This window comes from Carcharodon carcharias, chromosome 4, assembly GCF_017639515.1.
Source record: "Carcharodon carcharias isolate sCarCar2 chromosome 4, sCarCar2.pri, whole genome shotgun sequence".
Lineage (NCBI taxonomy): Eukaryota > Metazoa > Chordata > Chondrichthyes > Lamniformes > Lamnidae > Carcharodon > Carcharodon carcharias.
The window spans coordinates 157865961-157878659 of NC_054470.1; the positions used below are offsets into that span (position 1 = coordinate 157865961).

Consider the following 12699-nt stretch of genomic DNA (forward strand, 5'->3'; position numbering starts at 1 on the left):
ATACCTGGGCAGTTTTCCAAACTGCTGGGTAGATGCCAGCGTTATAGTTGTACTGGAAAGGCTTGGCGTGGGGTGCGGCAAGTTCTGCAACACAAGTCTTCAGTGCTATTGCTAGAATATTGTCGGGGCCCATAGCCTTTGCAGTATCCAGTGCCTTCAGCCATTTCTTAATATCACAAGGAGTGAATCGAATTGGCTGAAGACTGGCATCTATGATGCTGGGGACCTCCGGAGGAGACCAAGATGGATCACTTGGCACTTCTGAATGAAGATTGTTGCAAATGCCTCAGTTTTATCTTTTGCACTGCTGTGCTGGGCTCCTCCATCATTGAGGATGGGAATATTTGAGGAGCCTCCTCCTCCAGTGAGTTGTTTAATTGTCCACCACCATTCATGACTAGATGTGGCAGGACTAGAGAGCTTAGATCTGATCCGTTGGTAGTGGGATCGTATAGCTTGTTTGGCATGCAAATTGATCCTATGTTGTAGCTTCACCAGGTTGACACCTCATTCTTAGGTATGGCTAGTGCTGCTCCTGGCATGCTCTCCTGCACTCTTCATTGAACCAGGGTTGATCTCCTGGCTTAATGATAATGGTAAGTGGGGGTATGCCAGGCCATGAGATTGCAGATTGCATTCGAGTACAATTCTGCTGTGCCGATGGCCCATAGCACCACATGGATACCTAGTTTTGACTTGCTAGATCTGTTCAAAATTTATCCCATTTCACGCGGCCACACAATCCCATGGAAGGTGCCCTGAATGTGAAGATGGGTCTTCATTTCCACAAGGATTGTGTGGTAGTCACTGCTACCAATATTGTCATGGGCAGATGTTACTGCAACAGGTAGATTAGTCAGAGTGATGTCAAGAAAGTTTTAGTCCTCTTGTTGGTTCCCTTACTACCTGCCGCAGACCCAGTTTAGCAGCTACGCCCTTTAGGACTCAGCCAGCTCGGTGAGTAGTGGTGCTACTGAGCCACTCTTGGTTATAAACATTGAACTCCCCTACCCCGGATACGTTCTGTGTCCTTGCCACTCCCAGTGCTTCTGGAGCACTGATTCATTAGCTGAGGGGTGATGGTTGGTAACTAGCAGGAGGTTTCCTTGCCCATGTTTGACCTGATGCAATGAGACTTCATGAGGTGCAGAGTCAGTCTTGAGAGCTCCCAGGGCAACTCCCTCCCGACTGTATACCACTGTGCAGCCATGTCTGAGACATCACCCATAAGGTATGATTCAATGAGTACGACTATCTCAATCTGCTGCTTGACTAGTTTGTGGGAAAGCTCTCCCAATTTTGGCACAAGGCTCCAGATGTTAGTAAGGGGGACTTTGCAGGGTCAACAGAGCTGGATTTGCCATTGTCGTTTCTAGTGCCTAGGTCGATGCCGAGAGGTCCGCCCTGTTTCATCCTTTTCGACTTTGTAGCTGCTTGATACAACAGAGTAGCTTGTTAAGAGGGCAGTTAAGAGTCAGCCACCTTGTTGGGGGCCTGGAGTCACATGTAGACTAGACCAGATTAACATCCTTAAAGGACATTCATGAACCAGATGGATTTTTAAGGCAATCAACAATGGTTTCATGGTCACCATCAGACTAGCTTTTAATTCCAGTTTTATTAATTGAATTTAAATTCCACCAGCTGCCATGGTGGGATTTGAGCCCATGACCCCAGCACATTAGCCTGGGCCTCTGGATTACTAGTGACATTTCAACTATGCTACCATCTCCCCACGTAACATAAACAATTGTATTTAGGGTCCTTGAGTGCGACATAAAAAGGCACACTTCTCAGATTCACACTTTTAGCCAGGTATATTGGAAAACTGGGACTTGCTGTCCTCCCCAACACAAGTATTTTGTTTATCTGCTGAAATGCAATATTCTGATTCTTTCCTGTAAACATTCAATAAGTAATGACTTGCTTTCAAGTTTCAGAGGTTTTGACTTCAGTAGGATGTTTGTGAATGGGATTGTAAATCGGGAGCAAACTGGGACTCCACAAAATATTTGATGTTGCCCATGTTATCTTAGGCTTTGTGTTTCCATCTGATTTACAATTCTTCAGGTGAGGTACACATAAGGAATACAACTCTCAACAGAATGCAGACAGCCCTAATAGTTCAGTAGGTAAATTAATGGCACAATGAGATATTAAGCCACACAAACAAGGCCTCAATTTCATTCCCTGTCTGTATAGAAAACCTCAGCTTTGGAAACATTACAATTGGCTTCAATGACAGCAGCCAAGAGAGGGAACAGAAAAGATGTGCCCAAGTTACTACTCCTGGCTATTATCCACTGATACCTACTGGAAATATGTGCAACAATGGTTGAGACCAGGATCTGTCAAACAACTTTTTGTAACACACAATCTAGATGAACAACAGCACTATAGGCATACTTACACCACACGGTCTGTAGCAGTTCAAGAAGACAGCTCGCCACCACCTTCTCAAGGGCAGCTAGGGATGTGCATTAAAGGCTGGCCCAGCCAACGATGCCCACATCCTATGAACTAATTTATTTTAAAGTGAGAAATGAACATTGTGTACTGACCTAAGTGTAGAAATCTGTTTTGCGTGGTACTGCATCAATAACTTGTTATGTTTCCCAACTGATATTCAGTTTCATTGTATAACGACGAATTGAATATACATAGCACCGTTAACATAGTGAAATATCCCAAGGTGCTTCACTGGAATGTTATCAAACAAAATTTGACATTGTGCCACATAAGGAGATATTAGGACAAGTGACTAAAAGCTTGGTCAAAGAGTTACATTTTAAGGAATGTCTTAAAAGAGGAGGCAGGGTTGGTGAGGTTGAGAAGTTTAGGGAGGTACATATATTTCGACAACCTTTGGAGAGGTTCAAAAGGCATATGAATCCACTGCCAACCATATCCAATACTAAAGTGAAAGAGGGCCAAGAAGTGATAGGCAGTAATAAAGGGGAAAGAAACCCAACAACAGGTCCATAGGTAAATATTAGAGGAGTCCAGGACCTGGCAGTGTAGATTGTGGCTGGTGGGCACAGACCAATTCTGGTGCAGACTGACCTGCTGGCATCCCTCTGCTGTTTCTTCTAATCCACAAAACTCATCTATATGTTCTTCCCTACCAGGAAATTTAGTGGTGGCTCAAATGGAGTCGGATGAAAAAATTGGGCATTACCAGAAAGGTCTATAAATCAAAGAGACAAAAGGTTGAGATAATTAATGGAAATGTGGCATTATGCTGTTCATATAACCTTTTTGCTATGCCCTTTAAACTAGCTTCTAAATGAACTTCTTCCTGCACTGATGTCTTGTGCATGATTTGGAAGAGATGATAACCAACTTCAAGGCCAGAAAAAGACCCTGGAGGCACAAAGTCATCGCACCACATCACTGAATATTATATATGAACATAAATCTACACTATGAGTACACAATCATTTCTGGGGTGGGGGAGGAGGGTGGGGGCTGCAATAGCTTGTGAATTTTTTGTTTATCAGGATGCTGAGGAATGGAACTTTCTCACTTTAGGCATCCAGTGTGTCAGCATCCAGCATTCCCAGATCAGAAATAGCATAGTTTGAAACAGGAGTAAAGTTCCCTATTTTCTGCTCAACCATTTGCTTCAGACCCAATCTATAAAGAACCTGCTTGAGTGACATTTTTACCATTTCTCAGACCAGCTGCCCTGAGGCCAAAGTGAGATCACCCATGAGTCCTGAACTGGGGACATTTTGTGCTGTGAGACTGGTTTGAAACTGCCCCAACTCAACCATTGGAGAAAGACTTCCATCCCAGCAACCTGGGCTGATTCCAGGTGTCATAGGTGAAAGCAGAAATCAAATAAACAACAGATACTGGCAAGCCAATGTTCAACCCAATGAACAACCCAGCCTCACCAAGCATCCATTGCTGATGTTCTCACATATGTGTGGTCATAAAATCACATCAGATAAAATCCTTTTTTTGATCGCACTACAACATTTACACCACATTGAACCTTCAGATAAAATTATTCCCTCCTGCCCCCTGCCGACACTGAATTAAAAAGAAAACAATTTAAATAAATGCTACACAGTGAAGGCTCTGGATATTTCTATTTTGCATATGAAGCAGATTAGCACAACTTACTTGAGACCTGATTGCTGCTGAGAGATCCTCTTATATAGGCTAGTGTCAGATGCACACTGCAGTGGCTTGACATTGATGAAGTTGCTCAACATCATCTTAGATGTTGAGCTAGCCAGAAAACCTGATATTGCCAAAACAGATCACGTAACCAAAGCCATAAATTATTTAAAATCATTCAGTAAGAAATATTTGAATTATAAAATGGATTACATTATTACATCAATTTCCCCAGGAAGCAACCTCTGTTTAGTTTAAGCACAGCCAGAAATACTGACAATGGCATACTTAGATCCCACTCTCTGGTGTGCATCTTATTATTAACTTTACCAGCCCACCCTCCAATCTTCAGCTTGCATGATTTTACATAAGATTTTTTAATTATGTGCAGTCTCAGGATACACCCCATTTTTGCTTGGCATTATTACTGTGTCAGGATTGAGGACAGAGAGGATAATATATTGAACATGAAAACACATGGAACAAGAAAATTTGATTGTAGACGTCGCCCATATTCTTTTCATTGGCTGTGTAGTATACTTTCCATCATACAATTGGCCCATGATCCATCATAGGATCAGATTCACATGTAGAATAAAAGTGATGTGAAACACTTCAATAATTGGCACCTTCTGTCCATTAGCAATAATTGTATCAAACTAGTCCAACTGATCAAACAGGTATTTGTTTTCATATTACACTTTATAAAACCATTGACCAAGATTTTCTGCACATGGCTGGAAAAAATATCATTTGATTTGGTATTCGCCTTTTGAGCTTAAGCTGGTGGATACTTTTGGCACAAAATGCTACATTCCTTCAGCCCCAAAAGTTTTCACCATGATCATAAATGTAGAACATTTGAGGAGTTAATTCTATCCAATTTTTCTGGCGTTCGCTAATCTTCAGTTCCAAACATTTTATTAATACAGGATCTACTTTGGAGTCAAACTTATTAGCAAACCAATGGCCATAGTTAAGGAGCCAGTTGAGCTCAGCAGAACCATAGATGCAGACGCTGCGGCGGTGAGTGCCTGTGCACGGTGGGTATAGCGCTCCCTCCAGGTAGCTCCACTTTACCAGCCTCACTTTACTCTGCAAATCTGTCACTTCAGCCTCAGGCCAGGAAAGCTCACCTGGCACCCCAGGCACCCGCACCATGGTTGCCCAGAAGTGCTCATCTGGTGAATAGGTATCTGCAGACCAGGCAAGAAAATCTTTGGCCACTATACTGTGAGTGATGTATTTGACAAAGTCATAACTCAAAACAAAATAGGCACTGCCAGTAAATATTTTGATGTTGTGGGGGGCAGGTTCCTTCACAACGCCAGTTTTGAAAGGCACCTGTTCATCCTCATTTGAGTTATCTTGAAGTTCATGGCGATACGTGAATCGTTCTTTTTTAGTATCACTGGGCTTCATAGATTCCAACATGTTAGCTCCATTCAGCTTCTTCAACTCAGATACCAATTCAAAGTTGGACCGCAATGGTAAATCTTGACCACACAAATTGATGACATACTTCCATTGGACTGAAGATTGGAGAAGATCGGACAGGCAGTTGAGATCTGCTTGTAGCCTGGAGATGTGAGCATAGTGTACTAACTCCAACTTTGATGCAATGAACACATTAGGAAAGCATTTGGCTAAGTTGTCTATGGCAGTTTTGAATGAGTTTGAGGATTTCTGGTCATAATGAATGCAGTATATGTTCTGGGGCATGTAAATCATTCTTAAGCTCCTTTCCACCATAATAGCATCTTTATGAACCACCATAGAAAATGCCAAAGGGTATTCCTTTTCCTCTTCTGAGACCAGCTTATTTTGATATCCTCTTTGGGAAAGGTATTGAGCACAGTCAGATGTCATCAACTCAACATCTTCATCTTCCAGATCAACAATATTGCCCTTCCGTATTTCCAAAGTTTTACCCACTTCCACCGAGCTGGACTCGTAGATGGCAGTGCAATTTATTTCAAGCTTAAGCTGCACATATTTGCTGTTCTTTCTGTTCCGCACAAATTGGGAGGTGCTCCAGAAAGGTTCCACTAACCAAGTTTTCTGTGGTCCTGTGACCAATATGTGATTGTAGTAGAGTTTTAATAGGCCGACCAGTGCAAAGGTCAAGGACAGAAAAAGCATCTTCTTCAGCTGAAATTTTATAGTGAAGCATTTGCAAAACATTCTGCAAAAATAGAAAAACACCATCAGCTGTCGCAATAATCAAATTTAGGCATCATTTAGAATAGTGATCTCATACAAAACTTCATTTTAACAAGTTTTCTTTACAGATTAAATAAATTCATAGAATCATAGAATAGTAGGAGGAGACGATTTGACCCAGCAATTCGAAGCTGGGTTCCACAAAGAATTGGTCCCACTTCACTGCTTTTTTTCCCATATCCCTGTAATTCTTTTTTCCTGCAAGTATTTATTCAATTTCCTTTTAAAGGCTACTATAGTGAATTTGCATCCACCACCCTATCAAGGTGTGCATTCCAAATCCTAACCATTTGTTGAGTACAGAAGTTTTGCCTCATGTTACCCCTGGTCCCTTTGCTAACCATCTTAAATCTTGCCTTCTGAATATCAGCCCTTCAGCCATTGGAACTATTTACACTTTATTAACTGTATCTAAAACCATCATGATTTTAAACACCTCTATCAAATCTCCTCTTTTCCTTTCTGTCCTAAGGAGAACAGCCTCAGCTTTTCCAGTCTCTAAATGGAACTGCAACCACAACTGTAAACTAGTAGAACTCTGCTGTACCCTCTCCAAAGTCTTTCCTAAAGTGCGGTGCCCAGGATGGGACTCAATACTCCAGCTGGGGTCGAACTAGTGCTTTCCTAGATTAAGTGTGAGATCCTGATCTTGTTTGCCATGGGCTGATGTATACAAGGCGCCAGGTTCACCACACCCCACAACACCCCCACTGGCTAAAATGTCAGGAGGAATCCCTCCGACAGGAACACTGGCTGGCCCACAGCTATTTAGGCTGGAGACGGAAACTAACCGGGGGGGCCCAATGGCTGGTTTTGTGGTGCAGCGGGTAGCGTCCCTGCCTCTGAACCAGAAGATCCAGGTTAAGTCCTGCTCCAGGGCTTGTTGGCCACAGAAGGAGTGTTCATGATGTGGTTCAACAGGTTGATGATGAGCTAACTGATTATTCCCCAAACCAAAAAAAGTGTGTGCAAAGATACAAAACAAACAATGGGGAGCCTGAACTTGCTGGCAGTGCACCTGATGTTACAATCTTCTCAGAGGCAGGCTCTGAATTTGCCATCCTATTAATGATGGTGGGTGGCTCTGCAGCCATACCAGGAGAGATAGATGCTGCTGAGGCAGATTGAAAACCACAAGGGCACCTCAATCTGGAGACATCCTCAGAGATATGGATGCAAGTAAAAAAATTTATGAGGGGGAAGTCATTAACCTCTAGTAGCGGAGGGGATGCACCTCTAGGGGAAATGTTTGGACCATGGGAGCGGTCTTTCCTGCCCGTGGCCCTCTTGTTGGGGCATGAAGCCTCTGGTTCTGATGGGTCCTCAGCCTGCCGGTGAAGCTGTGATATTGCCCATCATTCGGACCTTATCGATGTTAATTGACTGCCCGCCTCTGTTCAGCAGGTAGCCAATCCTAATCCCAGCCCACTCCTGGGAATGCTCTCCCGATGGTGGGAATGTGTCAGAGTGCTGTCCTGACATGGCTTCTCCTCTATTCCCCCACCCTCACTGCCTCTAACCCAGTTTCCGTGGACTAGGAAAATCCTGCCTGAAGTCTTTAATTATGGCAAAAACAATGGTTCTAGTACTGAACCTTCAGGAATTGCACTATGTACCATGCTCCAGTCTGAAAAAAGCCATTCACTACTCTCTGTTTTCCATCCCTTAGCCAATTTTATATCAGTGCTGCTACTGCCTTTTTTATCCTCCGGGTTGTAATTTTGCTAAGAAGCCTAACATGTGCTACCCTATTAAATGCCTATTTCAAGTCCATATATTGCCCTCATCCACCCTCTCTGTCACCTCATCAAAAGATTCCATCAAGTTACTCAAACACGATTTGCCCTTACAAATCTGTTCTGGCTCTCACTTATTAGCCCTGCTTGTCCAAGTGGCTGGTAATTTTCTCTCAGATTATTGTTTCTAAAAGCTTCCTCATCATCGATGTTAAACTGATTGGTCTATGATTGCCAGGTTTATCCTCCTCTGCTCTTTTGAGCAAAGGTGTAACACTTGCAATCTTCCAGGCCTTTGGTACTACCCCTGTACCTAAGGAGGATTGGAAGATTGTGGTCAATACTATTGCAATTTCTACCCTTATTTCCCTCAGCAAACTTGGATGCATCCCATGCAGACCGGGTGACTTATCCACTTTAAGTGCTGTCATTCTTTCTATTTTTATCTCATCCAGTATCCTGGCAACCTCCCCGTTTATCTTAGGTTTGGCAAAGTTCTTTTCTTCAGTAAACACCAACGCAAAGTGCTCATTTCATGCCTCAGCCAATGCCTTCACTGGTCCTTTTACTGTTAACGTACTGCTAAAAGGCCTTTGGATTCCCTTTCATCTTAACATGAATTAAATGACAATGCATTGCAATGGTAACATCAAGCTTTTGCATAAATAAAACTCCATTATTAATTATTTAAAAAAAGCTGTTGTTATTCCTTCTCAGGATGTCAGCATTGTTAGCAAGGTCAGCATATATTGTTCATCCCTGCTTAACCTTGAGAAGGTGGCAGTGGGCCTACTTTTTGAACTGCTGCTGTAGTTCATGTGGCAAGGTGAGGTAGAGAATTCCATCATTTTGACCCACCAATGATGATGGAATGGCAACATTTGTCCAAGTTGGAAAGATGTGTAATTTGGAGAGAAGCTTGGAGATGATGTGTTCCTAGCCCTTATTCTTCTATATTGTGCAGATTGCGGATTTTATGAGGTGCTGCCAAAGATTTGCTACAGTGCAGCCCATAGGCAGTATGCACCACAGCCATGAGATAATGATTGGGCCTGTTTGTTCCTTGATGTGTTTTGCAACCACACTCGTACAGGCGAGTGGAGAATATTCCATTACTTTTCAGGGGGGTTAGGAGGATGTGTAGGGGAGACATATTGGAAGCATCAGCAGCAAAAGAAATCTCAGACTCAACTGAGCTGCTACTTACCCTTGTCACAGCTATATCCAGCCACTGCTCACAACTTTTACCTCAACTTCTGGTGTTTCACTTGACAAGTCACATCACTACACAACTCCCACCCCCAACTCCAACCCGCCCAGCCACAGTGTTCTCAGGGAATTGTGGTTTGCTCTCCACCCAGTCCCCCACTGTCTGTCATGTAGGGATAAAGAGACTACATTTCCCAGCAAGGCTGTAGGACCATCCTTCCTGGTTTGCGTGGTGGGGGGTGGGGGAGTGAGGTGCAGTGATTGGTGATGCTTGCAAAGCAAAAATTATTGTTTTAAAATTTCCCAGAAGGCTTTCCTTGGCCATCTGGAGATTGATGCTGAATCCCGGAGACTCCCGGCAATCCCGGGAGGGTTGGCAACCAAAGCCAACATATGCTCAAATCCAGGTCTTCCTAGATGCAAAGATAAAAACAAAAAAACTGCGGATGCTGGAAATCCAAAACAAAAACAGAATTACCTGGAAAAACTCAGCAGGTCTGGCAGCATCGGCGGAGAAGAAAAGAGTTGACGTTTCGAGTCCTCATGACTGTCGAAGGGTCATGAGGACTCGAAACGTCAACTCTTTTCTTCTCCGCCGATGCTGCCAGACCTGCTGAGTTTTTCCAGGTAATTCTTCCTAGATGCAGACAGGGGCTGTTTCATTATCTGAGGAGTCAGGGATGGTACTGAACACTGCAACCCTCAACGACCATCTCCACTTCTGACCTTATGTTGTGGGGAAGGTCATTGATGAAGCAGATGAAGGTGACGGGGCCTAGGACACTACCCTGAGGAACTCCTGCAATCACACCCTGGGGCTGAGATGATTGACTTCCAACAACCACAACCACAAAAACTTGAGTATTGCTGAAAAAGAGACATGTCAAAGCTTTTTGTCTTGCAGTCCTCAGGGCACTTTGCAAGAATACCAATATAAGGAGAAAACAACAGTTTATACAATGTATATTATGTTGGTATACAATGTATAAATTGTTTCCCCTTATATTGGTAACTTTGCCAAGTGTCCTGATGAGTGGAAGACGAAGAGCTTGGGCATGTCTCTTTTTTTCTGCAACACTCAAGTTCTGCACTATCAAACGATAAACATCTTTACTTCTTATCCGTATACCTCAACCGTGGGAGGGCTCTCTACACCCAACCCTATTAGCTTCTGTATCATCGGCATTCCCTGAAGCCACAATGATGCAGGGCTCATCATCTCTGGAGCACAGCTCTTGGTGTCTGTATACTTTTATAAAATATGTTTAACTATATTTATTTTATCAATGCGCACATTTTTGGCGGAAGCCGATTGAAAATCCTAATAACACGTTGCACGTTTTAAAGAAACGAATACGAAGGAGATTAGGTGCAAAATAAAGAGAACCACGGGATTTCCACACATTTCTGAACAAAAGTAACCTCTCCCTTCCTGGGGGGGAACCGAATGAGGAAGCAACTGGCGCGGAACCAGGCTGTACTACAGTCAAACAGCACGCACTGTGGGATAAAGACAAATAAAAATAAAAAATTGCGGATGCTGGAAATCCAAAACAAAAACAGAAACAGAAATACCTGGAAAAACTCAGCAGGGCTGGCAGCATCGGCGGAAAAGAGTACAGTTTCGAGTCCTCATGTTGTATCTAACTTCTAGTTTCTGACATTGCGGAAGTGAAAACTAAGACATTTAGCACTTACAGACAATCATCTTTCCTGTCATTCTTGACAAATAACGAACTCACTTATTTTCCAGCGTGCTTATTGGATGAACCAGCTTTATAACCAGTTCTACCGTGCCCGGGGTAAAGAAGAAACTGACCCAAGTTAACATTTTTCTATCTTTTGGGACGGAGGCGTGCGTGGGTGGGTGGGTGAGTTGTTGAATAAATTAGATTTATTGACAGTACAACTATGTACTTCGTGGACCAAATGGCCTCCTTCTGTGTTGTAAGGACGCTATGACAATCTAGGACAAAAACAGAATTACCTGGAAAAACTCAGCAGGTCTGGCAGCATCGGCGGAGAAGAAAAGAGTTGACGTTTCGAGTCCTCATGACCCTTCGACAGAACCTGAGTTCGAGTCCAAGAAAGAGTTGAAATATAAGCTGGTTTAAGGTGTGTGTGTGGGGGGGCGGAGAGATAGAGAGAGACAATCTAGTTGTGGTCGGGTGACAGCAGAACAGAACCGTTGTAAGAGCAACTGGAAACATTTCCAAGTACGAGAGACCCCCACCCCAGATGGGAGTGGTCTGATCGCTCCCTTTACCCGGAGGTCATAGGATTCACATCTATTTATGGTTGACATGATCTGACGACATGATCGAGATGGATCCCAGTGAAACCTCCCACGACTGTTACTCACATTCTTGTCATTTCGTAGTTTCTCGGATGGCATCGGCTAAACCAGCTGCACACCCTGCCCCTTCCAACTTACCTCTGTCTGTCTCTCTCTCTCGCTGTCTCGCTCACAAACATACAGCAAACAGGGTCACTTCCGAAAGTAAAGCGGTGCTGGACAGTTTGAAAATGCCTGAGAGAACTCTTCAGCTCAGCTCCAGGCAGTCTGCTTGGGGCAGTTCCTTCATTGGACTGCTGTGCTATGGGCTGTCAGTGAGCGGCGCTATCGGAAGGTGGCGGGGCTAAACTCTTCATCAGTCAGAGGCAGGCAGTTGCCTTTACTGTAACTCCATCGACTCCAATGCGGCTCTCTGCCGCTTGACCGCGTCCTGCCTAATCGACTGTTTGTTATGGAACTGTGACCATCGTGGCTGAGAGTTGGAAATGATCGTAAAAAGTGAGGCACGCTCACCAGCCCGCTTAAACTGGAAGACAACACGTCGTGCGCTTTCAATGAATGAGACTTGACAGTCAGCACAGGCCAAGTGGGTGGATCCTGCTATCCTATTTAATTCCAAAGTTCAATAATTGATGTTTCTAAGGAAAGCCATGCTCTATTTAATCATTTACAAGTTGAATATTGTAAGCATTCCCATTCACAGTAAAGGCAGACATGTAATAACTCTTTAAAATCCATTTCTTTGACCAGACTCTTGGTCACTTGTTCCGTACTGTGGCTTAGTGTCATTTTCTCTCCCTCTGATAATCGCTCCTCAGAGGATGTTTTCCTAAAAAGCAGTGTTGTCAAGCGGGCACTAGCAAACTAGCGTCACAGGTGCTTTCAATGAAAGACACTGGGTTGGATTTCCTGGGAGGGTTGCAGGAATTTCCTCATTCGAATTTACTGAGGATTCGGGGCAAATCTTTTATAACAAGAAACTGGCTGACGGAGAGAGGCACCCGTGTTGGAGGAAATATGTTGAGGTGAGTAAGTTCTGACTAGGTTATATCTATAGGATCAGCGCTGAAACCAGTTTCTAACTGATATCAGTATGCTGGATTCAGA

At 43.6% G+C, this 12699-nt stretch overlaps 1 protein-coding gene across 7 annotated transcripts; it reads right to left on the reverse strand.

Annotated features, from left to right (window-relative positions):
• Positions 1–4078: 4078 nt before the first annotated feature.
• Positions 4079–12105, reverse strand: LOC121277482 (beta-1,3-galactosyl-O-glycosyl-glycoprotein beta-1,6-N-acetylglucosaminyltransferase 4-like). 7 transcript variants are annotated; one of them, XM_041187026.1, is made up of 2 exons: positions 11731–12105; positions 4079–6313 (listed from the first exon to the last, which is right to left on the reverse strand). In XM_041187026.1, exons 1-2 carry the CDS (start codon positions 11769–11771, stop codon positions 4948–4950), a joined length of 1407 nt encoding a protein of 468 aa, XP_041042960.1. In that variant the 5' UTR covers positions 11772–12105; the 3' UTR covers positions 4079–4947. The 7 variants fall into 7 exon arrangements, with proteins under 7 accessions (XP_041042960.1, XP_041042963.1, XP_041042962.1 ...); XM_041187029.1 differs by lacking the exon at positions 11731–12105 and adding an exon at positions 11659–11680; XM_041187028.1 differs by lacking the exon at positions 11731–12105 and adding an exon at positions 11284–11345.
• Positions 12106–12699: the final 594 nt, after the last annotated feature.